At 47.6% G+C, this 25,929-nt stretch overlaps 1 protein-coding gene across 4 annotated transcripts in view; it reads left to right on the top strand.

Annotated features, from left to right (window-relative positions):
• The first annotated feature begins 2,610 nt into the window (after window positions 1–2,610).
• Window positions 2,611–25,929, top strand: part of ARHGEF7 (Rho guanine nucleotide exchange factor 7) — a 127,796-nt gene continuing 104,477 nt past the window's right edge. The window contains exons 1-2 of one of the 4 annotated variants that reach the window (XM_075525713.1): window positions 2,611–2,920; window positions 18,520–18,606. In XM_075525713.1, coding sequence (XP_075381828.1) covers window positions 2,756–2,920; window positions 18,520–18,606 — 252 coding nt within the window. In that variant the 5' untranslated portion in view covers window positions 2,611–2,755. Of the gene's footprint in view, window positions 2,921–18,213; window positions 18,396–18,519; window positions 18,607–25,929 lie in introns of those variants that run through there. The other 3 variants (XM_075525690.1, XM_075525698.1, XM_075525705.1) reach the window with 3 other exon arrangements.

Raw genomic sequence — 25,929 nt, 5'->3', positions numbered from 1 at the left:
GCAATTGCCTTTTGGTGACTTTCAGTTAGTTCATAGCGCAGAACAGAGGAGATCTCTCTACTGGTAACTTTTTGGTCAAATTGAAAACTGGCAATTTATTCCTGCTGCTTTGTCTTTCAACCACTTTCTAATCCGTGGCAGAAGTTTACCTTCTACCTCGTGCCTACCTGTTTCCCTTAGGAACTTCTTGTAAGAATATGACAAAAGCTTGAGAAAGGCCAAATAAATTGTGAACGGCTTAGTCTTTATTTACAGAAAATGATGCGCTGTTAAATCTACTAGATCTCTGCCAAAGCTGGATGACGTACTTCATAGAATATTTCTTTCTCTCTTGTTCAAAAAAGGGTCCAGATATTATTAAACTGAAAAAAATATCAACATACAAAAATCTCTTTGCTTGTGTAAAGAGATTTAAGACCTGGAAGTCACCTGAACCTGCATACGTGCTCTATATCTGTCCTTTATTTATGAGAGTCAGTACCAAAATTACTTTTTCAGCTTTGCATGTATTTAAAATGTTTTGCAGAAAAAGATGGTTAAAATCATGCCTCTTGATGCCTTCCGAAAGAGTTTAGATTGCCTAAACATTATCACGATGGGTGCTTAAACAAAGATATCATCAGTTTATGATTTAGAAGCAACAGTGGGACCAAAGTCAGCACAGAAGAGAATCAGAACAGCTTTAATTGGGAAACAAAGAAGGAGTGCAGATTGGCAATAATTATGTGTTTCATTGTTTGTGTTACTTCAAAACTCCCACCATGGCATGGGTTCCACTTGCTGATGGTGCAGATGCAGAACAACCGTCCGCCCTACGAGCTTGCGGCATAAACGGTCAGTCCTGGGGCACGCGGGAGGAAAGGACAAAAGAAGGGAGCAGCGCAGGGAGGTCTCAGTAAATACCTTGTAGGGGAAAGTCTGACAAGGAAGGAAGCCAGGAAGAGATTGGTGTGCTCCTGAATCTTTCGGGTGCTTCCACTGTTTTCCTCTAAAGATTTGGAAACAGTTCCCCCGCCTGTGGCAAGCTTCTTTCAAAGGTCTCCAGGTAGGTCATCCACATGGCCTTCCGATGGCAAAAAATAGCATGTTTGTGTTCTTCATAGCTAACCAGCTATTGGGTAGGAAGCTGTTGCTCAAAATATATATGGAAGGGGCAAAAGGAAAGACAAAGCTTCAAATGGTTAATGCTAACAAATTTTGGAAGAGGTATCACACGTCAGGCGTCAGAGTTTAAGAAAATCTGCGTCTATTACGGATTAGAAGGAGAGTGAATGTTGGAGTTAGATTATCTCGTCTGAAATCACAGAATCATAGAATGCTTTGGATTGGAAGGGACCTTTACAGGCCATCTAGTCCAACCCCCTGCAAGAGCAGGGACATCTTTAACTAGCTCAGGTTGCTCAGAGCCCCGTCCAACCTGACCTTGAATGCTTCCAGGGATGGGGCATCTACCACCTCTCTGGGCAACCTGTTCCAGTGCCTCACCACCCTCACTGTAAAAAATTTCTTTCTAAATCCAAAGGCACCTCTGTCTTTCTGAGAAGCGCGTGGGCTGGCCCGTGGTTCAGGAGGGGAGTCTGGACCCGGAGGAGAACCCGCCAGTGATGCTGCTCTGGGGCTGCGGTGGCGGCGGCCGTGGCGAGCCAGGCTGGAAGCAGAACCAGAGAGATGAGTTCTGGGTTGGCAACGACCCCTCTACCATCTCCCTTGAAGGCGGCTTTGCCCCTCGAGGGGGTCGGGTGAGGTGCGAGGGGAAGCGGGGAGAGCGCGGGCCGCGGTGGCATCACCTCTCCAGCATGGGTCCTGCATCAGGGAGGCTGATGGCGACAGAGGGGCCCTGGGGAGCCCACGCCGGGTCTTGGCAAAAAAAATACTGATTGCACGTAGGGTGCTGTCCAAGCAAAGTCCTGAGGACAGGAATAGAAAGCAGAGGAATGCTTTTCCCGCTCCTTCCGAGTCCTCACATCGCCTTCCCAAGCAGTGCCGGTAAGCCCTGCGGGTGGGGGCTGGCGGGAGCAGCGCCGGGGAGGCACAGGGCGAGCTGCAGGCGTGGTGGCGGGGATGGAGCGCGCCGGGGCGAGCCAGCGATCCGGCCGCTGGGCCGAGGCTCCCCAAGGGGCTTCCTCGCGCAGGGGAACGGCGAGCAAAGGCAAAAATGGCGTAAACGGGATCAGTCGGGCCGGGAACCCGCTGCCCGTGCTCCCAGAGGGAGATGGTCTCAAATCAGTCGCCCTCAGCCGAGCACGAAAGGCCCGCGGGGGACGAGGAGGAAACGCGGGGCCGGGGGATCGGGCAACTTTTCCTTCCCGTGAGGAGGCCACCGCCGCCGGTGACCGGCGGCTCCTTCCTTCCCCGCGCCGCTGCCGCCCCGCGCCCCGCTGCGCGCCCGCGGAGGCGCCGTCCGCCCGCTAGGGGGCAGCCGCCGCCCGCCCCTCCGGGTGCGGTGCGGGTCGGGGCGGTGCGGGGGGTGCGGAGCGGTGCGCGGCTCTCCGCGGGCGCGCTGCCCCCGCGCGGCGGGGCCGCCTGCCGCCGCTGCCAGTGATGTCATGGGGCGGCGGCGGCGGCGGCGGCGGCGGCGGGGGGGCGGGGAGGAGGCGGCACTGCAGCTGCATGTGTCTGTAGCGGCGGCGGCGGCGGGGCGTCGTCATCTGCATTCACGTGGGGGCGGCGCCGGCCTCCGCCTGAAGCCCCCGCCCGGGGAGACACAAAACCCACGCGAGGCGCGGGGTGCCGCGACCCCCGCCCCGCCGCCGCCATGAATTCGGCGGAGCAGACCGTTACGTGGCTGATCGCCCTGGGCGTGCTGGAGTCGCCCAAAAAGACCATCTCCGACCCCGAGGGCTTCCTCCAGTCCTCCCTGAAGGACGGGGTGGTGCTCTGCCGCCTGCTCGACCGCCTGCTCCCGGGCACCATAGACAAAGTAAGTGCCCGCCCCCCCCCCCCCCCCCCGCCGCCCCCCGCCGCCCTTTGTGCAGCCGGGCCCGCCGGACCCGGCCTCGCCCGCCGCCGGGCCCCCCGCGCCGCCTCCGCCCGCGCGGGAGGGAGGGGGGTCCCCCCGGGCCCGGGGGGGTGAAGGGCGCGGTGGGGCGGGGGGGGTCAGCCCCGCTCGGGCGTGCGCCCGGGGGGCCGGGGCGAGAGCGGGGAGCGGCAGCGGGCAGCCGGGCTGAAGAGGGCTTTCCCCTTCAGGGCCACGATCTCGCAAGTGTTTTGCATCAAAAAATGCCCCGCTCTCCAAATCGGGGTCCTGGATGTGCATGGGAGAAGCGTTTTTTTTGGCGGGGGGGTGATGGACCCTTTCTGGCATGCTGTGAGCCGGCTGCAAACTTGTCTACGCAACTGCTGGAATAGTCGGTGCCTCACCTCACTTGGGAGGTGATTCAGCTCATCTCTTCCAGCCTCTGAAGGACATCTTAATCTTTGATGCTTAGTTTTCTTGAAGGCTGTTTTAGCGTTATTTGGGTCTTTTACTGCTTGGTAGCCTGTGGAAAAACGCTCATCCTTTTCGGGTTGAAAAAAACGCATTACAGCTCTGTTCTGCGTTGCATTTGAAGAAAACATACTCTGTCAGGTAACTTTTATGTGTTATGTGTGCGTACATAATTCCCGTCGTAGCTCAGCTAGAGGGGAGGGGTTTGGTTTTTGATACTGTGCCTCAAGACTTGGGACGGTGCCGTTGTCTCACCTGGCGCCCAACGACGTAGCACACGTAGCGACCCGAGTGTTGGCAAAACTTTCCTTACGAGCCGGCACAAGGTGGTGAGAAGATTGATGAAGGTCATCTGCTATGCTGATGGGGAAACTCCTTGCTTGAAAATAACACCGTATTTTTCACCTTTTGCAGTTGGCAGACCGCTCCACACATTGGAGCCCGCTGACAATGGGCTTTTGTTACCTTTTGTGGCTCTTTTTTGAGTAGTCCACTGACCCACAAAGTTGACAACCAGTGCTTTGAGCTCGGTAGGGCACTGGGCTGGGCCGTCTCCCTTCAGTTCTTCAGTTTGCCACCAACGGGGCTTGTTACTGTTTTGTGTTGTACTGTAGCTTGGAGGTCCTGGCCCTGGCCTGGAGTCCCACTCTCCTCGATGTAGTAGGTCATTCCTGCCCCCCTAAATTCACAAGCAAATTAGGAGGCAGCATGGGGATACGGAAACCCCGCAGGATCTCGTGGTGCTATCGAGGGGCGATGGAAGTGATGAGAGCAGGGGCCACATGTCAGCAGCGGTGTGAGCGTGGGTAATCGGGGTCCACCATGGTGACCGGTGGAGCTAGCTGGGACAGCCGAAGCCACTGCTGCCACCACCAGCTTTCCCCGCTGCCGTTTTCCCAGAAGCGGCTGTTTGGGCAATAGAGATGAAGACGTGTCCACTCTTGAGGCACTGCAGCTTTATGGCCGTGGTACATGAGGTGCAAACTGAAGTCCAGTTATGCTGGGTTGTAAACTGCAGCTCTGGAGCAGGTAAATGTCCTGCTTGGCTGTCCGGGGTGATGCGTGTGACGTGGGGCTGAGGGCAGGGACCCCCTCAGCATGGGGATCCCCCGCCTGGCCGCCCACCTGCTCGGGCAGGCTCTGCCCATGCCTCCTTGCCCCCAGGCTCTCTTGCCTGGTAGCACCAAGCCTGAGGAGGGTCTTGGCAGCCCGTCCCACCGCGCCACTCCAGGCACCCTCCCTGAGCACCTCTCCAAAATCTTGGGCTTCGGGTCCTGAGCTTCGGGGCAGAAAAGGTCTTTCCCCTTGTGTGGATGTCAAGCCTAGTAAGATGAGGTCCTGAACTCAATTCGGGAAATGGGCTCTACTGAAAAACGAAATAAATAAGAAAGCATGACAGAAATAAGTGTTAGAACAGCGTTTCCCAACTTAACGTGCTTTTCTGTGTATGGTATAACTAGGAGCGGCTTGGTTAGTGTGAATGAGACTAACTTTTCTTTTCACGTCAATTCACGTCTCATTCACGAATGAGACTAACTCTCTTTTCTTTCACGTCAGAGGAGCGAATACCTCTGATGTTCGGGCAGGGGGTCCCTTCACAGCACCCACACCCAGAGGAGGGTTTGCAGAGGGGCACGGCTCCCCACAGCCTACCCTGCCACCAGCCTGGCCTGCAAGGAGCTGTCGGGGGGCTTATCGTGGACCTCGTGGTGGGGAGGCGCGGGGTTTGCAGCGGGCGGTGTGCGGGCTGGGACGGCAGCCAGGGCGGGAGGAAAGCTGGCGCTCCGCAGCCTCCCACCTCCCTGAGCTCGCCCCGCGTCGAGTAGGGCTCTGGGACGGGCGGCTGCCGGAGGTCCCTGGCGACCTAGTGTGTCTCCTCCTAGTGTGGCTTTGGCTTAGTTAAAGTCTGGGGAGAAATAACCCTTCTTCGAATTTTTTTTTTTAGGGGCTCTTTACTTTTGTGAGGGGAACTGTACTTATTTTTGTGGGCCTTTCACATTGCACTTTCTAATTCATAGATGTGTCTGAGAGACTCATGAACTCATTTTCCCACCCAACTTCGTGAATATTCTTTTTCTATAGACTCAGAGTATATACCACATACTACTTTCATGCTCTCAGCTACCCTTATAAGCCTGAGCTATGTCCATAATACCTTGTTTTTCTGTTTCTTTTTTTTTTTTCTGATCAAAACATGCAGAATGTACATCCTTCCCTGTATTCTGTTACTTCTTTCAATGTCTTTTTTGCTACTACTGTTCATCTACATCATATGTTTTTATACTGAGTGCATTTTAAATATGAGCCCTTTTATTCCTTATTTGTCCTGAAAGCCTCCAGTTCAAACTGGACAATTTTGAAGCCTAAAAGATGCAAGGCTTGTCCCACAGATGTAGACTGTTTCAGTTCTTAAAATCATTTGAGATCATAACTTTCTATAAATATCTGACATCAGCAGACACTTTGAAGACTCACAGAGCTCATTTTTCTGTAAATACAAAGTAGTAACTAAAACCAAAGAGAACATTAAAAAAAAAATACAAATTACAAATGAGAAGGAACGTTTATCAGTTTGGGTTTTTTTAAGATGTTTTCTAGAAAAGGCTATAAATGCATTTCTTTCTTTCAGAAACTGTTTAGAAAGCGAATTCAATATGTGCAGGAATGTAAGAATACATTTTTTGGCATTTTGTGCTTTTTAAAGCCTCTGGGTACCCTGAGAGTAATTAGTAGAAGATTTTTAATAAATAAAGGTTGTGTGACCATAAATGGAATCAAGCACTTGAAGGTCAAAGACCAGTTTTTTCTTAAGACGATAAAACAAATTAGTGGGTTTCAAGGCTGGTTAGTATGTTCTTTCTTTAGATTGCTGTGTATTTGTATACCATCCTTGCACAGAAGAACACGCAGAGCTTCTTGTCAGGAAGTTTTGGCTAAATTTGTTTACGTTACAGTCATCTTCTATCTTGAACAACAGCAAAGGACAGATATTAAATTCACCAGATTCCAAGAACTCTGAATGAAAATACTTCCAAAAGTAATGTTATTACAGACTATTTCTGTCATTTTTGGGCTCCCATTTAATGTCATTATGATTCCCTTGCATTTTGAGAGACAACATGACAGGGTAAAACAAAACAGTTGGGTTCGGCAGTGTGATGGTACTGCTCAGTAACCTTATCCCGAACGTGGGAAAGGAACAAAAGGGAGAGCAGTTATTAAAAAACCAAAACAACCAAAACAAACCCAACGAAAAACACAACAGCTTCCCCCAACCCAGACCAAACCCAGCCATGTCTTAGTTTTTTAAAGTGCAGAGATCTGTACTGAAACACACTGGTCAGTTGATCTGCTCTCAGGGATGGGGAATGCTGAATTCAAGTCGTTTGAATGAAAAGCCGTGGTTTCAAGTTACAGGATTTCAACCCTGCCCTGTAAAATTGAGTTACTTTGATGGCAGGGGAGAGGATCCCCGTGGAAGCATTGCAGTGCGGTTGTCTGCCGCTTAGATGCTTTTCCTTGCAGAGATCATTTTCCAAACAGATTCCTCCGTCGCAGACCAGTTTGACCCACTTTTGGCGTTGTAAACAGAGATCAGAACTGGAGCGGGAATTTTCCTTGTCATATGAGGCTTCACGCTCCATTAAGTTTTGTTTGTACTTTCATTTTTGGTCAGCTGTTTGACAGAAAGCATCATTTTGAGGACAGCTTTGTTCCGTTCAGGAAGAATAGGGAAGATGCATCGGGGGATGTGATGCAGCAGCCATTTGGCACCTTGTGGTCCCCCCTCCCCGTTCGGGGCTCCCGGAAGGGGCGAGAGCAGCTGGTTCAGTGCTTTGAAGCCAGGGGACGGGGAAGCGTGCTGGGTGCGCGGCTGGGTCTCGCACGCCTTGGCCCCCCTCCGTCGAACAGACCATCCCCAGCCGTTGCACCGAGCGCAGGATTAAACAACCCAGAAGCTGCTCTGCCGCGCGTGGGAGGCTGATCCAAAACACAGCCGCTTCCTCTCGCTGCTCCCGCATCGCCGAGGCGCGAGAGGAGCGGCGCGAGGCTGGCCTCGGGAAAATAAATACAGCTCGCTCTTGCCGGCTGAGACTCGGTGTGCGGCTGGAAGAAAGCTTCATTCTCCCTGTGGAGGATTGGGCACCGGTGTTGACATTAATTTGGTTATTAATTGGGATAGTATCAGGACTGATGGGAGCAAAGGTTAGGATCTTTTTACAAATACCTTGTATATTAGGATCATTATAATGATGGAGGTCTTTGGCTAAACAAGGTGTTCTGAATTGTAATTTAGGAAGAAATTAACTCTTTGTGACTCACAAGGCCAATGAATCGCTGCACAAGCATTGCAGAAGAGTCAGAGTCCCCAAAAGGCAGGTTCAGGCTGCCACATGCGGCAGCCGTCTCGCCAGCCTTGTCCTCGCGATGGCTGTGAGCACCTACGGCCCTGGCAAAGGGAGACTTATGTTCCCTTGTCTCTGATTTCACACGGGTATATCGGGGCCAAGTACTTCTGTTCTGTTGTGACAAGGTGTGACCTGGATGTGGTGTTGCAGGCATTGCAAAGGAAGGAGGAAGGGGAGGTGTTTGGGAGCCAGAGGTAATAACAAGCGGTGATTTTTATAGCCCGATAACCTTTGCAGAGGGTGCAGCACTGGCTGTGAGCTGACTGTGGAGCCCAGGCAAAGCTCAGGAACCATGGTGAGCATTCCATTAGTGGTGCAGAGGTTACTCCTAAGGTTAGGTGGATGTGGAAAATGGTATCAAGGCAGTTATGAGTTGTTAGCAAAATTGGGACTCTCCACTCCCCGACAGGGAAAGGTCGCTTTATTGAATCAGGCACTATTTTCTTCAGTGGACATTGCACATATACTTGCTAGTCAAGCACGGACTATTTTAAGATCGTAATGAATTATTGAATTGTAATCGTATCATTTAATGAATTGTTAATAAACTGATTCTTTCTATCTATCTACCTAAGGTGGGAGCCGGACCCCCCAGTAGTGCCAATGGTGACAAAAGCTTGTGTTAGGGTATTGATAGTATGTAGGGATGTTATGGGCTCGGAACCGTGACGTGTCATCTATCCTGCCAAAAGACATTAATTACCAGTCTTTACTTAGGTGGACGGGCCACCTTTACTTAACCCGGAAAAAGAACATGTATAATTTTATATATGTTCGATAGGTAGCAGTTGCCAGGCACTAGTTGCCCCCAAGCAATCTGAATTTGGGAAATTCTTCTGGCAGGATAGCTCAGCCGCCGCAGCCCTGCTGAGGCTATTGGGGTCTGCCTGGCTGAGCCGAAGGCCCGTCCTGCCTTTGCTTACTGAAATCCATCAGGAAGGTATTGCAGACACTGGTATTACAACAGCAGCAGCAGCAGGTCATTGCCGGACTAGACCTGGGAGGCAGGAAACAAAATCTGCATTTTAATATGCTCCCTCCCCCTGGCAATAGTCCTTACATAGAGCCTCCCAAGGAGATTATTTGTGCTTCTGGCAAGAATAATCCGCGCGGGGCAGCTGTGCCTGCTGTGGCTGTGTGCTCAGGAGCGCCGGCGTGTGCGAGGATGCCGTTGCTCCAGGGTGGAAGCACTGCGAGGGCGAGCCAAGTGCCAGGGGAAAGTTATCCCGAGCGAAGTCATTAAAGTGGCATTTTCCTGAATAGATGCTATTCTTTTAAGTGTTACTGTGATCTTCTTATTGGATCGTTCGGTCCTGTTACAGAGTTACTGGCCACATTGTCATTTGTCATTCACCACGTTACTCTATTGTCTTGTGAGAGCAGGGGTGCACGGATGCACTGAAGGAGAATGCCCTTGCTTTTCCCATCTATGCACTGGCTTTGTAGTTCTGGTGGCTGGGATGTTATCCAGAGAAACATGGTCTGTATGCGTGTGCTGAGGAAGCAGAGGACTTTCTGATTTTCAAGGAAAAAGACAGCACTCTGTTAATGCACAAGGGTCTAGACTGAATTGAATAAGGGCACGCCAGACCCTGAGAAGAGGGGGAAATTAATGAAACTATTGGCGATTAAATTGTTTTTGTGAGAAAATACAGAAAGATAATTTAGTTTTGCTGGTCTTACTCTCGTTAATGTCCTTTCCACAGTTTCTAGATATGTTCTTTCTGTGTCTATGCATAATATGGACAACAGGAAAGGCAATTCCTTAGCCCTCAGGTGCCCTACTGCTACCCAGACCATCCTCCAGACGCTGTGTCTGTGTGGGGAAGAGGAAGAGCTGTGGGGATGCCACCAGCACGCTCCCTCTGGTTGCTGCTGCGTGCTAGTGGCCCAGGGCACCACATCGTTCAGTGGAAAATGTTTACGATTGTAATTCAAGCCTCAGAAAAACTGAAGTCTGGCTTTAAAATTGAAGTTTACAAATTATATATATATATTAAAAAAAAAAAAGTGTATTTAAAATCTGGCTTCAAACCACTGAGGGGAATTCAATATACATCTTTCTTAAATAGCAATTTTAATCGGTCGTTACCCAGTGGCTGGGATTTGAAGAGCTGGAACCTTAAAACATTTCAAGCATGACAGGGCTTGCAAAAATACTATGAGCTGGCAGTGTGGAAGCGGCATCAGTCTTGCACCTTGGCTGGCTGTGCTTTACTCCCCGATCCTCAGCCAGCGCGACACTCCCGCACTCTCCCCGACTTCGCTGCGTGGAGCAAAGCCACCTTCTCTCCACATCTCTTGGTACGACGTGGTTGTCGCCATCACCCACCACCGGCACTGTAGAGTCGAGGAGGGGTGGCTGGCCTCCTCTGCGAGAAGTTCCCATCGCTCCGCTCCTCACCACGAACCTTTGGCACCCGGCGGGCAGAGTCCCCTCTCGGCCCGTGAAATGCTGCTTGGGTCTAGGAGCATTTCATTCAGGTCTCCATTTTCCTGCTCTGCAGTGAGCACTGTCAGACAATGTTGGCAGCTTGCCCAGGAGAGGGTCTCCACTGTAGGGCTTTGGTAGTCCTATAGAATATTTTCACACAGAGAAGGGGGGGGAAAAAGCAGTAAAAATCAATTCCCCCCCCCCCCGCCGGTGCAGCTGTGCTGACAGAGAAGTGCTTTTGTTGGCTTTGTTAATGTCATTGGGGGAGGTGGTACCGTTAGACTGGCAGAGGAATTCCCTCTCTGGCATATGTTACATCCACACCGAGGAGCGATGCCAGCATATCTAGCAGCAGAGCTCTCCCAGTGTAAACAAACCCTGAGTGATTGGACTCTTGAAGCCCAAGCTTGTGCTGCATCAAAACAGCGACGCTGCGTGGGAAACGCTGCAGGGTTTGTGTGAGAAGGGGTGCAAACTCCCTACCCACCAGCCTCCCTTCGCAGGGGAACCGCTTTCTCGCCAAGCACTGCCCGAACGCTGCCCGCACCGGGAGCAGCACTTCATCGGGCTTTTTCTGCTCACTGACTTCAGGGAAATACACGTCTTCCTGCGGGCACCTAATGCTGGCACCCCTGGAGCTCCGCAGCGTGAGGCTGGTGATACCGCATGGGGTTGGTGACAGTTGCATGCTAGCTGATTTCCTCTTTTTCTTTAAAATAGCAAGAAAATAAGTAAAACCACAGGAATTAGGACTATTAGTTCTCAGCATTTAGGAAACACTGGGAAGAAGATTATTCCTGCAGCTGCAACTAGACCCTCTTATGTGTATATATAAAATTCTTCAGGCACGCTCCCGTGCGTGTGTTCCGGTAGGACTCCTGCCTAGTTCAGTTCACAAGGTGGGCCTGCAAGTGGATCGTAATTGCAGTTGCAAAGGCAGCTGTCAGTCTTGTATTTGCTAAGTTTTATGTGCTTGGCATTCTCAGTTTCTTAGTGCTGTCTTAATGTAGTTTTTTGTGTGAAATATGAAAATATAATGGAAACCTGAGAAAACAAAAATACCGTCCGGAATGTCCCGGCGCCCTTAACTTTACTGTGTTTGTATCTTAGGACTTGGACAAATACTTGCCTCCTGGGAGTCAGTTTATAGACTTTGATGGGAATTTGATCAGGGTTCAAGCGAAGTGACAAAAGTACAGTACCTCCACTGCAAAGAACGTACAGTTTTCCTGAACATTGTTTAATACAGGCACAAATCTGAAAGGATGAGCTCAAACAGCTGTATCAGTTTTACAGTATCATTTTCGCAGGGCAGATTAAACAAAAAAGTGGCTCTAGTTGTTGTATAAGACTCGAAGAACCAGTTTATCAAGGCTGCCACGGACTCAGCTGGCATTTTAACCAAACTGTTCATTTCCTTTGCAAACTTAGCTGAACTTAGTTTTTGAGAGCTCTTTCCAATAAGGGACTGAAGCAGCTAAAGCAGAACATCAGTGTGTTTGAATGTAGGTCACTGTTAATGAAGGCTGGTCAAGCAGACGAGCATTTCTGAACATGTGCAGGGGAAGAACTCGAAGAGCTGGAGGAGTCTTCAGTCAACCAAAGTGCTCCTGGTTCCAGGTGCTGTAGCAGGGTGGAAGTTGAGGGAACATGGAGCTGTGGCTGATGAGTTGGTGTGGTCCATTGGACAGTAAAGGAAGGGTGGTGGGATAAGCCTGTGTGGTAGAAGAGCAGGGCTAAATGTGGGATTGGAGTTGCTGGTTTGGAAGGTGGTGGTGTGTGGTCTGAGGTGGGTCAGATGGAAGGATGGAGTACAGGGACTGGTGTGGTGATGTAGGATGTGCAGCAGAGGACTGTCAGATGTGGGGTTAGCCGTGGTGATGGCTATGGAGCGAGGCAGTGGGATCTAAGAGCCGCTGCTGCAGCTGTCACTAATAGTGGTGTCCAAGGGCAAGAGGTTTGGGAACCTCCATGCTAAATTATTTCAAAAAAAGTGGGCACCTGTCACCTCTCAGAGGGGATGCAGTGTTGAGTTCTTCCAAAGGACACTCAAAGGACTCTTGTAAGTCCAGGAGATGACTGGAGTTTGGGACACTAAGCAGATGAAGGCTCACTGTGTTGAAGTCCTGGATGGGCTCAAGAACATAGGTGCACTCTTGCTTTTGCCTTCTGCTCTGTCTTAGCTCTTGGTTAACTTCAAGGCCGGGTATCCTTCTCAGCATATAAGAATTTTAGGGCATATTTTAAGGCACCTGCCTTCCCCTTTGTGCTGTGTGCAGAGCCTAGGCAAATTCTTGCATGAACCCTGGAAATTTAAAATTTGGGCACCTTAGTGCATAGCTTGTAGGAGCTTCAGTCTTTTACTGCATCTAGCTCTTACTATCTATGCTGACTGCCTGCTGCTGTGTTTTCAGAGCATGGGTTTTCTCATGCCAAAATACTGGTGTCTAGCACACAGTAACTGCTGCTTGGCTTACTGAAAAGTTTGTGGGCAGCAGGTTTTATAGGCTGGGAAAAGTCAGTACTAAAGAGCTACAGTACCGCAGAAACAGTATCGTGGTAAGATCTGGTGCTCCGTCAAGACACCTAATTTTAAAACAAAACTGCGCCTTGCTGAGAACCCTGATCTGTGTTTTTAGTTTAATTATAGCATCCTGCTAACGTCACCCAACGCCACCAGCGAGACGTGCGATCCATGAAGGGGTTGGGCTCAACTGCTGAGTGCTCCTCGCTTAGAGACATGGAAGATGCAACCCTTTAAAGTGCAGCTGTGACTCCTGCTGTCCTGGGAGGAGTGCGGGGCTCCATCCGCAGTCCTCTGAGCCCACCTTTGTTCACTGACTACGGAGGAAGCGCCGCACCTGCCACCGGTCCCTAGCAATGGATGCTTCCTCAAGAAGCAGACGATGTCCTCCTGTGTAGCTACGGGGGATCGCCGTGACGCCACTCTTTCTTTTCCATCCCTGCTGGGTGCAATTTGTGAGGGCGGATGCTCTGGGACGGAGGAGGGAGCAGGAAACCCGAACGCCTCAAGGGGTGGGTCCTGCTGGGCAGGGGTGCGGGAGCAGGCAGGAGGTAACACAGCTGGGAGCAGTGGGGAGGGAAGGAACCTCCAGGAGCTGCTGGACAGTGAATCACCTGCAGCTTCACAGCCCAGGTTACTGTGAGAATGGCCTGGCTTCCTCCTCATGATCTTATTTTTATCCCTGAACACAAACCCTGGTGACAAACCCCAGCCCGCAGCACTTGTGCAGGAGGTGTTTGCCTCGGTGCCACCGTGCTCCATCGGAAGATCAGTTGCCCTTGATGTTGTGCCTTAGCCACTCAAAGGGGCTGGACACAAAACACAGCTGCTGTGGGACCAAATGTGATCAATAGGACCCTTTCATTAGCTTTGCTGCATTGTTCATTTATAGTATTTTTACTGATTAGCTTGTGGTAATGCTCTGTGTGTACAAGGTGTTCTGAAACCTGGAGAGAAAACTGTTTCCTGCTGCGAGGTGGATACGGTGTACAAGGCTCCAGGCAGGATGAACAGGGTGTGGGAAAAATGGTCCAGCATGTTGTGACAGAGGACAGTACCCTCGTCCACCCTGTCCCTACAGCACCTCCCTTTGGGACTGCATTCTTCTGCGATGCTCTTTGTGCAGGGTTGGTGCAGGGTTGCCTCTTTATGGGATTTTTCCCCTAGTATCCCTACTCGAGGGCCGAGTATCCCTACTTTGTACTTCAGACTCGGGCATCCGTACTCCTGAACAGGACATTTTTAAGTGTCTGCTGGACATGCCTACTAGTTTGCAGCTGCCTGTTATGTTCTCTATTAGTTTCTGCTTTCTAGTAACTGAGAGAGTCTTCTTGCATAGTAAACCATGTTGTACATATCATGCGTTGTGCTAGATAAAGGATTGATTTTTTTAACTTACATGTAGTAATGCTGCTGTCATTCAGTCTCTTCCTATTGCCCTCCTGGTAGATTCCTGTTCATATTTAAAGACCTCATACACCTCTCTTCCTTTGACCCATTTTGTCAACTTGTTCAGCAGATAAATGCAAGTAAACAGCTAGTTTCCCATACATGTAGCTGAAGATGTCTTCTACTTTTTATTAATTTCTCATGTTTACTCATTGCAATCAAAAGGACTGACTTTTTTTTTTCTTTTAAACTCATTGTTTTACGTATTCCTTGCTTATTTCCTTCATATACTTTCCCTGTCCAAATGAACTAATGGTAGCCTTTTTCATTTTTTTCTAAGACCAGCCTGTCATACCTTTTCTTGGTACCGCCTGTCTCTGCATTGCCCTGTTTTATGCATTTGTTGTTGTTGATTAAAATAATGGACTTAAACTGATCAAAACGGATGTAACATTTAGCTAGGTACCATCTGTTTGTATCGCACATTGTTCTCCATCTCTTCTGGATGGTGGAAAATGTACTCGCTCCTTGATAGCTGCAGTGCATCACATAAATGTCCTCATTGAACTAGCCGTGATTTCCAGAACTACTCCCTGAGAGATTACATCTTAATCAGAACCTGTCCCTGAACCACGAAGAAGTGGTTTAAACTGTTGCTGCTCCGTGTATTACCTTCCACTTGTCTCTTTGGATTTCACTGTGCAGCCCCAGTCCCTAATTAAGAATCTGTCAGGTCCCTCTGGAATCCTTGTCTTTTCTAATTACTATTAACCTTTTTTATTTGTATTACTAGAGCACGTAGAGGTTCCAGTTGGACACTGAGGCCTCTTTGTACTAGGAGTCATGTAGACATATAAGAAGACGACAGCCCCTATTAATGAACTAGTGGTGTTGGTCTATGAAAGCAAGAGGATGAAGCAAATACTGGAGAGGAAAATATGTAACCTCTTTATTTCACTGGCTTTATGTACATGCAATTTACTTTTTATTAAGCTAAGTAATTTTGGAGTATGACCTACTTTAATTTTATTTTGTTTATCCTTTCTCTCTGAACGTATTTGCCATCTTCCAGGCAGACTAAGACTTACCTGCCTGTGGTCTGCTTGCATTATGGTCTGTTACATTTTGAGTAGTCTGTGAGGCTATAAATGTGATCTATGAGAGAAAGGTCACACTCCTGACCTTCCTACAACTGTATGTAAAGGATGTCGAATACTGTAAGTGTGATTTTTAACATGGGCTTGGCCCCCATAATTGCACTTTGAGATTCTGTCAGGGGGGCTGAGTTTGTTACTCAGGTCCGTCACTGTGTTTCTCAGCCATCTGTAGGAGAAGGTTGCCAGAATCACATTAAGATTTCCCAGGTATATAACTTAACGGGTTTGCTTTTTATGGGATCATTAACACTTTAAATTTCTAGCAGGATACAAATGCTAAGATATTTTTAAATTCTTTACCCATATGCTTCTGACTCCTGTTGGATAAAAATGCCACTGTAGCCACAGAGCTGAGAAAACACAGACTGCTTCTCGCATCACCCCTGAAGTCTTTTCCCTTGTTTTGTGAGAGAAGAAATGACATTTCTAAAGATTTCCTGTGACTTACTTTATTCTTTTGAGGGAAGATGATTTTTAACTGGAAACGTGCATTAGAGTGCTGGTAGGGCTGAGGTCTCACAGACATATATTTGGCATGTATTTTAAACTTCCAGACCTCATGGAGGACAATTTCCAGGTTTGGGTTTTCTTTGCTTGTTGTTTCTTTAATCTTTAATTGGAAGTTTTTTCCCTCCTCTAATCAGATGTCCCTCTCTATCTTTTTTTTTTTGGCCTATTTCCGGGTGTTGTGCAGTCTTTTATGAATTACGTGCATTTTCTTATGAGGTAGTAGTACATATATCTGGATTTCTTACAATTACCGAGTTCTGTGCTTAATGTGTTGGGGACTTTGGGAATAAAGAGTGTTAATGTGGATTATGTTATGAGGCAAGACATTTGTTTCTTTTAAGAGAAATCTAGATTTACTGTGATTTCTTGTTAGAGGTTATTCTTGTTTGGAGAGTAGAAGTAATTTTAAGGTTTCTCAGAATGAAAAGAGGCCTTGATGAATGAAGGAGAAGCAACCAAGAAAATGGTGGGTGCAAAAAAAAGAGATGAGGAAGTATGATTTATAAAGGGAGATAAAACCCAGTTATTATGCAAATAGTTTAAGAAAAGAAAAGTTATAAATTGCAACTATATAATTATTGCATAAATATTAAGAATATGGAGGAGGCAGCATACTAGAAGCATCAACATGGAAATACTAATAGGATTCTCAGGAACCTATTCTAACAAGGGATGTTGGCATGATTGACTAAGCTTGAGATTTCTTACTAGAATGAAGAAGTAAATTAATAGAGTAATCAAAAATTATAACAAGCAAGAGGGATGAAGCTCATGATGTTTCCAGGAGGGTTCTCTCACTGCTTGTATCCTTTCCAAACTTACTGATTTGGGATGTTATACTCACATAGGACTTCTTTGGCATTCCCTTTACATTTTAGTGTAGTTAAAGTGTTATTCTTAACCCACAGTAGTTTATCATAGTACCAAACAATTTGAGGAGTTTGGTGTGTGTGTGTGTATTCTTGCTTGAGGAAAGGAAAATTCTTGAACTCATATTGCTACCAAATTCCTTGTATTACAAAATAGTGGCTTTCATTTAAAACTGATCTGAATTTTGTGTTTAGAAAATGATAGTGACTTGTGTTTTAAATTTCTTCGTACCAGGTTCACCCTGTCATGCTGTTGTGTTTGTTAATTTTTGTGGTATCATGATACTACATGATCGGTATTGGAGTATCAGAGGTATCGGAGATACTTTTGATACCATATAAACATATGGGGAGGCACTACCTTGGTTTCAGCTTGATGCAATGTTTGGAGTCAACTTTATGTGCAGTTCCCAGTGCTGTGAAGGTGGATTATGCTTGAGAGTTTATGTAGCCTTGACATACGTGTGCATTTAACGAAACTTCCTTCCAAGTGTAATGCATAATCAAAGGACATAACGCTGCGCGTCGCCACCTTAGCTTCCAGTGACTTGCAGCGCACGTCTGTGCTAGGCTTTCCCCTTCCAACAGAACAAGGTGTCCAGGGTGTCCTCTCAGTTTGGGCAGTGCTTTGTTTGCTAAACTACTTCATAGAAATCAATGAATTTGTTGTGAAATGATGCTTACGTGCACACAGATCTTGAGTTAAGCTGTGGTAAGTTAAGTTATGGCCCTGAAGCCCATGGGGCTGGCTGCTTTTCTGTGGAAGGTCAACACTTCCCTTTCAGGGTAGAGGTTGAACTGAAGGCAGCATGAATGTGGCTGCCGAGAGCACATGGCTGCGCTGCCAAAAGCTCTTTTTTCTTAAGTTCAGTCAAGGTTTTCCTCTTTGTGAAGTTGCTTTTCTTCTGGGGTGGGAAGAGACTGCAGCTGTTTAATGAACTACAGATAAGCAAAGCTCGTTAACATCGGATCCTGGAATTGGTAGATTATTAACTCTGGGTACTGATATTTTTCCACTGGGGAAATTTTTGGGGCATTTCTGATGTATTTCCTTGTTAGAAAACCGACACCCAAGGGTGAACCCAAGTCAAAACAACGGGGGCACCGGCAGCCCCACAAACGACGCGGGCCACCCGCGCCGTGGGCGTTTTACCCTGTGGACGATCATTTGTTACCGCGGCCCAGGGCGGGACGCCATCCCGAGGAGGGGCTGTCCCCGGGCTGCCCCTCGGACGGCCCCTCAGGGCCCGAGGGCCTGCCCTGCCTCGCCCTGCAGCCCAAACCCTTAATGGCAGTGGGATGTGTGTATTAGTAGTTAAAATCATAAAAAATACTAAGCGGCGAGGCCTCGGGGCGCTCCCAGCGCTGCTCCCCGCCTTCCCTCCGCCGGCCGGGCCTGCGGCTGCAGCCGGGGCGGGGCGGGGCGGGGGAGGGCCGGGCCGGGCCGGGCCGCGCCTCCCTCCCCTCCCCTCTCCTCCCCTCCGCTCACCGCCCGCCCCGCGGCGGGGCAGAGCCGGCCGGGGCCGCGCCTGGCCGGGGCACCCCTGCCCGCGCTCCTGCCCGCCGCCCCCTGTCCTCGCACGCCATTTCCTGTGCTCCGTGTTTACTTCCCGGTTCAACCCCTTCACAGGGAGCGATCGGCGCCGCCGCCGCCTGCGGAGGGAGCGGGAGGGGAGGTGAGGGGAGCGGCGGGGCGGGGGACGGGAGCCGCCGTGCCGTGCCGTGCCGTGCCGTGCCGTGCCGTGCTGTGCCGTGCCGGTCCCCCTCCCCGCGCTGAGCCGTCCGCCTCTTCTCTTGCAGGTGTACCCGGAGCCGCGGACGGAGGGCGAGTGCCTGAGCAACATCCGCGAGTTCCTGCGGGGCTGCGGTGCCTCTCTCCGCCTGGAGGTGAGTCGGGGCGGGCAGCGCCCGGCGGGGTCGGGAGGGGGTTGCCCGGGCTGGGGGTGCCCGGCTCGATCCCCGGGGGTGGGTGGGGGGGTTCTCTGCTTCCCTCTGCCCGCTCGGCGCCGCGGGAGGCGGCGCTGCCCTCCCTTTGTGCCCGGGGACGCGGGGGCGGCCGGTGGCGGGCGGTTGACAACATGGTGGCGGCCGCCCCTCCCCTGGCTGCGGGCCCGGGGGGCGGCGGGGGAGCCGCCGCTGCCCGCCTGGGGCTGCCTCCGCGGCCTCTCCGCTGCCCGATGGGTCTCGGTGGCGGCTGCGCCCCGGCTGGGCCTCCATCGCTGCCGGATTGCTTGGCTTGTTGGCGGCGTGAGTGCAAAATGTGCTGTACCGCATGGAAGGGGCATGGAAGGGCCTCGCTTCTCCTCACCGAGCGCTGAGGGAGGGTGCGCCCCGTCTCTCTGTCAGTGTAAAGCGGGGAGATGCTGCCGGGGCTCCGTGTAGCGGGGGCACGGGGGCGGGGGGTGTTTGTCCGGCTCCATTGCGGGTAAAACCTTTGCTTTTCTCTTCACGTGGATTCTTGGTAATAAACGTATAAATTGTATCCGATTTATTTGTGAAACTGTTTCTGACACGCTGGAGTTGGCTTATAGAAATTAAGTTGATAACAGCAAAATGAAGTACTAATTAAGGAAAATGGTAGGTGCTGTTCCTTCTGTTTCAATTTACATTACATAAAAGCCCAGCAAACTGCCATCTTCTCCAAACTTGCGTTCGCAGGGTTGCGAATTAGGTAGTTATATATTACCAGTATATTTAGCTATAGCAAGTACACGCTGCTGTCGAGTTTACTTGATGTGTGTGCGTGGGAAGGAACCGATGCGATTAAAAACAGGTTCCAGCTTCTCTGCGTTGGAAAGTGAAGGGTATTGTAATTTCAGTTCTCAGAGGTGATTTTTGGGTGGAAAAAATGGTTTCTAGTGCTTCTGAATTTAAATTCGTGAACTGTTGCCTTAATTAGTTCTCAGGTTCTTAAAGTACTTCTGGTCCTGCCTGTAATTTTGCCAGGCAGCAACAGAATATCATTAAGAAGACTCTGATTGCTTTCCTGAGGCCTCTAAACAGTGAAGTATCATTATTGAAAGTAATGATACTTATAGGACTTGCATTTAATCTTAGGTCCCATCATGGGGAGAGATGGAAATTAAGACAGCTTTTACTGCTGTTCCTTGTGAAGTAAGACCTTACATTTTTACCTGCCTGTCTTCCCCCCCGCCTCCCTCAATAGAGGATCTCCTAGGATTTGTTGGGAGACAAAACCAAATTAAGTTCTAAAATATTCAGAAAGCAGGTTCTGGGGTGAACTTTGTGTTACCTCAAGCATTCTGTTTTGCCTTAAAGCAGCTCGCTCTCCATTTGTCTTTTCTAGGGCCACATTAAGTTTTTCATGATTTGAACATTCATGTGTGAGAGCTGATCTAAAATTCAAGTAGTAGACGTGTGAGCTAGAGAGAATTGGGGAGGGAGGCACTTCAAATATCAATTCAGAAATAAATTGAGTATTGCAAATGTTAAAGCAAAAGGGGGGAAAATATACCATTAATATCACCCTCTCCCCTTTATTCATTTCCTACATCAGGTCTCTTGCTAAGCTTGAAGTTTTTGCAATTGTGACAGGCCGGGAATAGTCACAGCATTGCAGTTTGGTGTCTCTTTTGTAGTTGCAGAAATCTTTTGTCATGTCTTTTCCTCAGAGTGACAAGAAAGTAAAGAAAAATGATTAAAACAAAAGATAATTTTGGTCTTGCTCTCAGAGCCTGAATATTTTTGGGCATAGTCAAATTGTTAACCTGGCCTCAGGGGCTTCTCAGCAAGATTACCGGAAACTCCTTTCTTACGTGGAGGTAACTGGCTGCATTAGCTTCCAGCTCAGCATGTTGGAACAGGAATTGCTCCCAAGCTACCAGAAGAGTTGAGAGGCTGGCAGGAAGGGGCACAAATGCTTGGGCTTATAGCGCTTCTTGTGTGTGTATTTACGGCTTGTATGTTGGCCATTCCCTGTTGTTTTCTCATTAATTTTTCCAACCCCCTAGCTGTGGCCAAAGATGAGAGGAATGGCAGCCCAGATTCAACCAGTGAGTAGCTGGCAGGGGCCTCTCGGCCGTCCGCTAATCCTGGCCTCTTTCTCCTGTCTCCTTTAACAAGGTGTGAGTCAACCCTCGTGGATCTTTGCCTTCCTCGCTGTGGGAACTGGGGAGATGCCATAGCTCCTCTATGCAGCGTCTATGTAATGCTTCCTTAGTTGCAGTCAGGTTTAGAGATCGCATTGAGCGAAGAGTGTGAAGAGCGTCTCTGGAAGTGGTGAAGGGGATATTTTCAGAGAGGGCAGATTAGCTAATCAGGAGTTAATGGTGAGTATAAATGTTTGACAAAGTGGTGGATGTGTATGTGATACCTTAAATAGTAGAAACATTTGGATAATATGGGCATCAGAGGAAGCTCTAGAGTGGTGTGGGGAGATGTGACCTTGTTCTGTGCACTAATGTGGTGCTTTTCCTAACACGTATTCCACAATGTGGAGTTTTGCATCACTCTACAAGGGGTGCACTTGAGCCTGGCATTGAATCAGAGTTCTGTGTAGTTGAATCAGGTGGTTTCTCTGTGTGTAATTTTGCAAGTGTGGTAAAACCATGGTCCTCGTTTGGTTAGCCTAGTTTCAGCATTGCACAAGCACTTTTTGCTCCCAGATCTGAACTCATCTTGGAAGTAGTAGCATTGTATTTTTACAAAACTGTGTCAGAGCTCCTTGCCTTGCTGGAGCTCTGTACGGTTCCAGCTTTGGAGACTTTGTTATGGCATGTTTGAGAACTTGATGAACTGCTGTGGTTAATGGAAAGTTGCACAGCAGTAGATGGCTTCTTTGAGATGCTTTCCTCTGTGGTGTCCTTTTATTAGAGGACATGATGACTGTTGTCTTCCTACCCTAAAAATAAGGGGTGGAGGTGAGGAACTTTGCTGGTTTGGAAATGTTCTGGTGTCTGAAAGTTGTTGTTCTTATTTTCTTCCTCTTACTTCCCCGTAAGTTTGGGCCGTTAGAAAGATAATAGGATATTCAGAAAGGATATTTCAGCTTCTAATGAGAAGGATTGTGATTCCTCAAAGGAAACCAGTGGCTCCCTTCCCACGCTCCCCAGTATTTTTTTTGATGTTTAAGTGTTCCAGACCAAAAAGAGCACTTAACCTGGAGTTTGCAGCATCCTCTGTAAGATGAAATCTGGGTTGGTAAAGCAGAGCAAGTTTCAAGAAATAAACAGAAGAATGTTCTGCAAGTATTGGGTTTTTTAAAATTATTTTTTTTAATACAGGTTCTTCATATGCAGATAGAAAGAGCTGTGACCTATTAATGAAAAAATGTTTCTAAGACCTCAACCAGGGACTGAATTTGCAACTCCATACTGTTTTTCCCTTCTGGAAACTGTTAGTGTTTGCTTAGAATAATTGTAGTGTTGAGTAGTTTATTCTACTTTGAAGCTTCACTGCCTATGATGAACATCTGTGTAGACAGAGGGGACTGTAGAATAGCTGCCTACGTTGTCAGTTCACAACTTACTGTGCATTTTTTCCTTAGGCAGAGGATAGTTGCTATACTGCTCTTGCCATTTTTGCTTTAAAGGCTGTTTTCCCCCACAGTTTTATTTTTGGGTGGGAAGACATCTAACTGTACTCCCTTCTGAGAGGAATGACCCGCTTTTCAAAGCGGGGTCCTAGGTGGTTGTTGTACATGATGGACTCTCTTCTAGAAGAATATGGGTGGATATGTATAGTTGATATGGAACTCATTGCAGGTACACAGTATATTGCAGAGAAGTCTGGCAAAAGAGACAAAACCGAAAAGGTGATGGTCACAGAGCATTTGTTCCTGTCTGAGCCCTAATAAGTTTTGCCATAATGATTGTCTTGTACCTGTGTCATGTTACTCTAGTCTTGTTCTCTTTCAAAGGAGTTTCAGCTTCCTGAATATAGTGCAGTCTTTCCTCATTCTTTGACCAGAGCTGCTTGACAGCTTGCAGGGCCAAAAAGAGGTCCCGGAAAAATCACCGTATAGTTCAACAGCAGAAAAGTTTGTTTAGGGAGCAGTTAAATGTAGAATAGCAAAAATAGGTTAATAGAAAACTGTGTTAGTGTCTGCTGTTTAAAGGGCAGAATGCTTGATATATCCTGTGAACAATACCAAGCTCTACGTGATCAAATTCCATGAGTAGAGTCTTGCAGCATTTTTCTGCTGGCTTTCATCAAATAAAAGATTAATGCCTGCTTGTCTGCAAGTATTTAATGTTAACAGGTTTCTTGAGCTGAAAAACGTTTTGTATTTCTGACTTTTATACTGGTGAGAGAGATGGCAACTGGCTAATGGAAAAAGATAGACAAGCCATGGGTCTGAGAACCTTTTCCCATACCTGCTGAGAGACCTGCTTGCCTTTGGGATGCAGGATGGTCATTTTATTACAGAGGCAGCAATGCCAAAACCAGGACTTTATTTCTACAGTAAACTAACCAAAGAAGAAATAAAGCAAACCTGGCAGTCTCATGCAATCTAAGAAGATCCTGTGTTTGTTTATTGTTATATCTCTTGTATAAGAAGGATTTGCCCTTAAGGTTCAGAACACTGCATGCAAATTTGGGATATTAAATTGTAAGAGCTATGAATTATATCAAGATGTACAAATGTCTATAATACAGCTGTAGCCTTGGGGAAAAGTTTGTAAGCGGTGTCAATGTCATTCTGTTAGACCAGCTAATCTTTTGGGAGCAAGCTTGCATGTCTGTCTTCTTCCTTCACACCCACCCCAACCATAGCAGTTCATCTATTAGGTGACGCTCCTTTTCTCTGAGCCTTCCTTACTTGTTTAGATCATTATGGCTACAGTCCTACTACCATTGTGGCCTTGGAAAGGTATTCTGCAAGTTGGCTTTCAAAGACCTGTTTGTATAAGGAAGGTGTAGAGCTAAGCTGCTAGCAGGGATGGACTTAGCTCCCATATGTTAGTGAATTAGGAATGACTAGCATTCTAGTACGGAAGAGCTTTAGGCCAATATTATGATGATGGTATAGAAATTCAATCACCCACCTACTCCTTTCAGCCCTTGTTCAGACTATCATCTTTTTTTTGTCAAGAACAATATTTTCTTTAGATTTGATCTTGATTTTATTCCAACAGAATGTCTTTCTAACGCAGAAGGTGTGCTGCCAAATGCTGTGGCCGAATGCCTTCATGATTCTTTGTTATAAACATTTTCCAGAATTTTGATGTTTTAAAGTTACCATTTGTTGCTTACAGACCACACATCGGAAAGTTTTATTTGGAGGCTGAGATCTTACTGGTAGATTTTTCAAAAGGGAAAAATTGTACAAAGAATTTATATCTTTTATTACAGATATATTTATATCTACTGTATTCCTTCCCCCCCTATTTCTAATTGTTTGCAAAACTACACTGAACAGATCGATACTAGATAATATTTACAGCAAAGTGCAGTGTGTCACTGCAACTTGCCTCGTACATACTGACCTCCAAGACATGACTGTCCGTCGTGTGTGTCGTCGTCCCGTGTCCGTCCCCCCCCCCCCCCCGTCCCCCCCCCCCCGATTTGTATCCTTTTTCTTATGTGTTAATATGACAATTCCAAAAATCAGTGTTTCATGCAGTTCATCCTCAAGTCTTTTCTTTTTGGTCTGTTTTGGCCATCACATATAATAGAGAAGTACAGCCTGACCTGCGTAATTGGAAGACCATGTTAGCACATCTTGGAACCCTTCTAAGACTAAGACAGGAAGATGCTGTTACTTGACTATTTACGTTACTTTTATAGAATGGCTTCTTTTTATGATGTGAAGGATTCTTATGATGCACAAAGTAGTAGTCTAGGACTGTGACCATGTTTCATGTGTTTACCAATTCTTTGTAGTCCCGTTGAGGAGAAGGCTTTGAGTACTACTTTAAGGGTGTCTTACAAATAGACTGGTGGAAAAATAGTCCTTTTATTTTTCTTTTTTTCTTTTTTAAGGTCAAACCAGTTCCTCATCTCGTATACCATTCATGCATGGTGTCATGGTAGCTGAGGAGGTGACACAGAGAGGCAGGAACATATGGTGTTGGACAGGGAGGAATGGTAGTATCAGAAGCTGTTCCAGTTTTATCCAGTAAAACACGGTCTAAAACACGAATGTGCATGGTAGCATTTCAGATCCTCACACTGTTCCCTGCTCACTTAAACCTTCGTTCTCTTCCCGTGAGAATTTATTTCTTGTGGTTCTGCCAAGCTTGTTGCAACACCAGTAGTGTGGTATTATGCTATCGCTTCTGGACTAAAGAGACTCCAGTGGCTTTCATTAACTAGGAAGAATGCTCCTCCTTATTGGGGTATGTGTTCAAAAGCACCTGATACTGAAAAATTTTAAGAAGACTTTAAAAAAAAAAAAAAGCTAGCAAAGAACAGAAGTAGATTAAAAGTGTGTGCCTTTGTAAGGAGTACTGTAACAAACATGGTTGGGGAGCGTGCTAGTATTTTTTTTTTTTTGGCTACTTAAGGGCTACATTCAGTATTTCGCAAGTAAAAAAAATAATTCAGAAACTTTGAATTCGATCATAAATATTTTCATTCCTGCTATTTCTTTTGTATTGTATGCTGGCATGATACTTTGAACACAAAAATATAAGTGAGTGTGCATGTACAAAGTCTGTCTGGCACGGTGAATCGGCCACAGGTGCAGACCTGTTTGTCTTCGCTGCGTGGACCATACGTGACGGTGAGTCTGGCATGTCAAAATACAGCCAAAATGTTTCTGTCATGTCTTGGAGGTCAGTACATACAAGACGAGTTGCAGTGACACACTGCACTGTGCTGTAAATGTTATCTAGAAGAGATCTGTTCAGAGTAGTTTTGTGAACGAGTTGCTGTGTGGTTTGGGAGAGGCCTCTGTGTAACCACTTCATTTGTGGTGTTCATTTGGATCATAAGAATAAAATGAACCTTCATCTAGCAATTAAAATGTATTGCACTATTAATCTAGAATGCACAGAAGATTTCAGCATTGTAATCTTATGCTCAAATATAGCAAATTGTTTTCACAAAAGGGTTTCAGTGCTTCTTTGATAGAAGAGGAGTTAATCATGTGAGGGAAAGCGTGGAAACTAGGAAAATTGGGAGAAGAGGGTGGGTAGAGAAGGCTGGAGGGGAGGGGGGTTTTGAGCAGAGCTTCGGAGTCCCTGAGGGAAAAGAGGGAGAGAATGCAGAGGCTGCTTGCTGACTTACACTGTTCTCCTGACTTGT

This window comes from Mycteria americana, chromosome 1 (genome assembly GCF_035582795.1).
Source record: "Mycteria americana isolate JAX WOST 10 ecotype Jacksonville Zoo and Gardens chromosome 1, USCA_MyAme_1.0, whole genome shotgun sequence".
Classification (NCBI taxonomy): domain Eukaryota; kingdom Metazoa; phylum Chordata; class Aves; order Ciconiiformes; family Ciconiidae; genus Mycteria; species Mycteria americana.
Note: the sequence above shows the minus strand (reverse complement) of the source record. Positions and strands in the feature narration are given on the sequence as shown.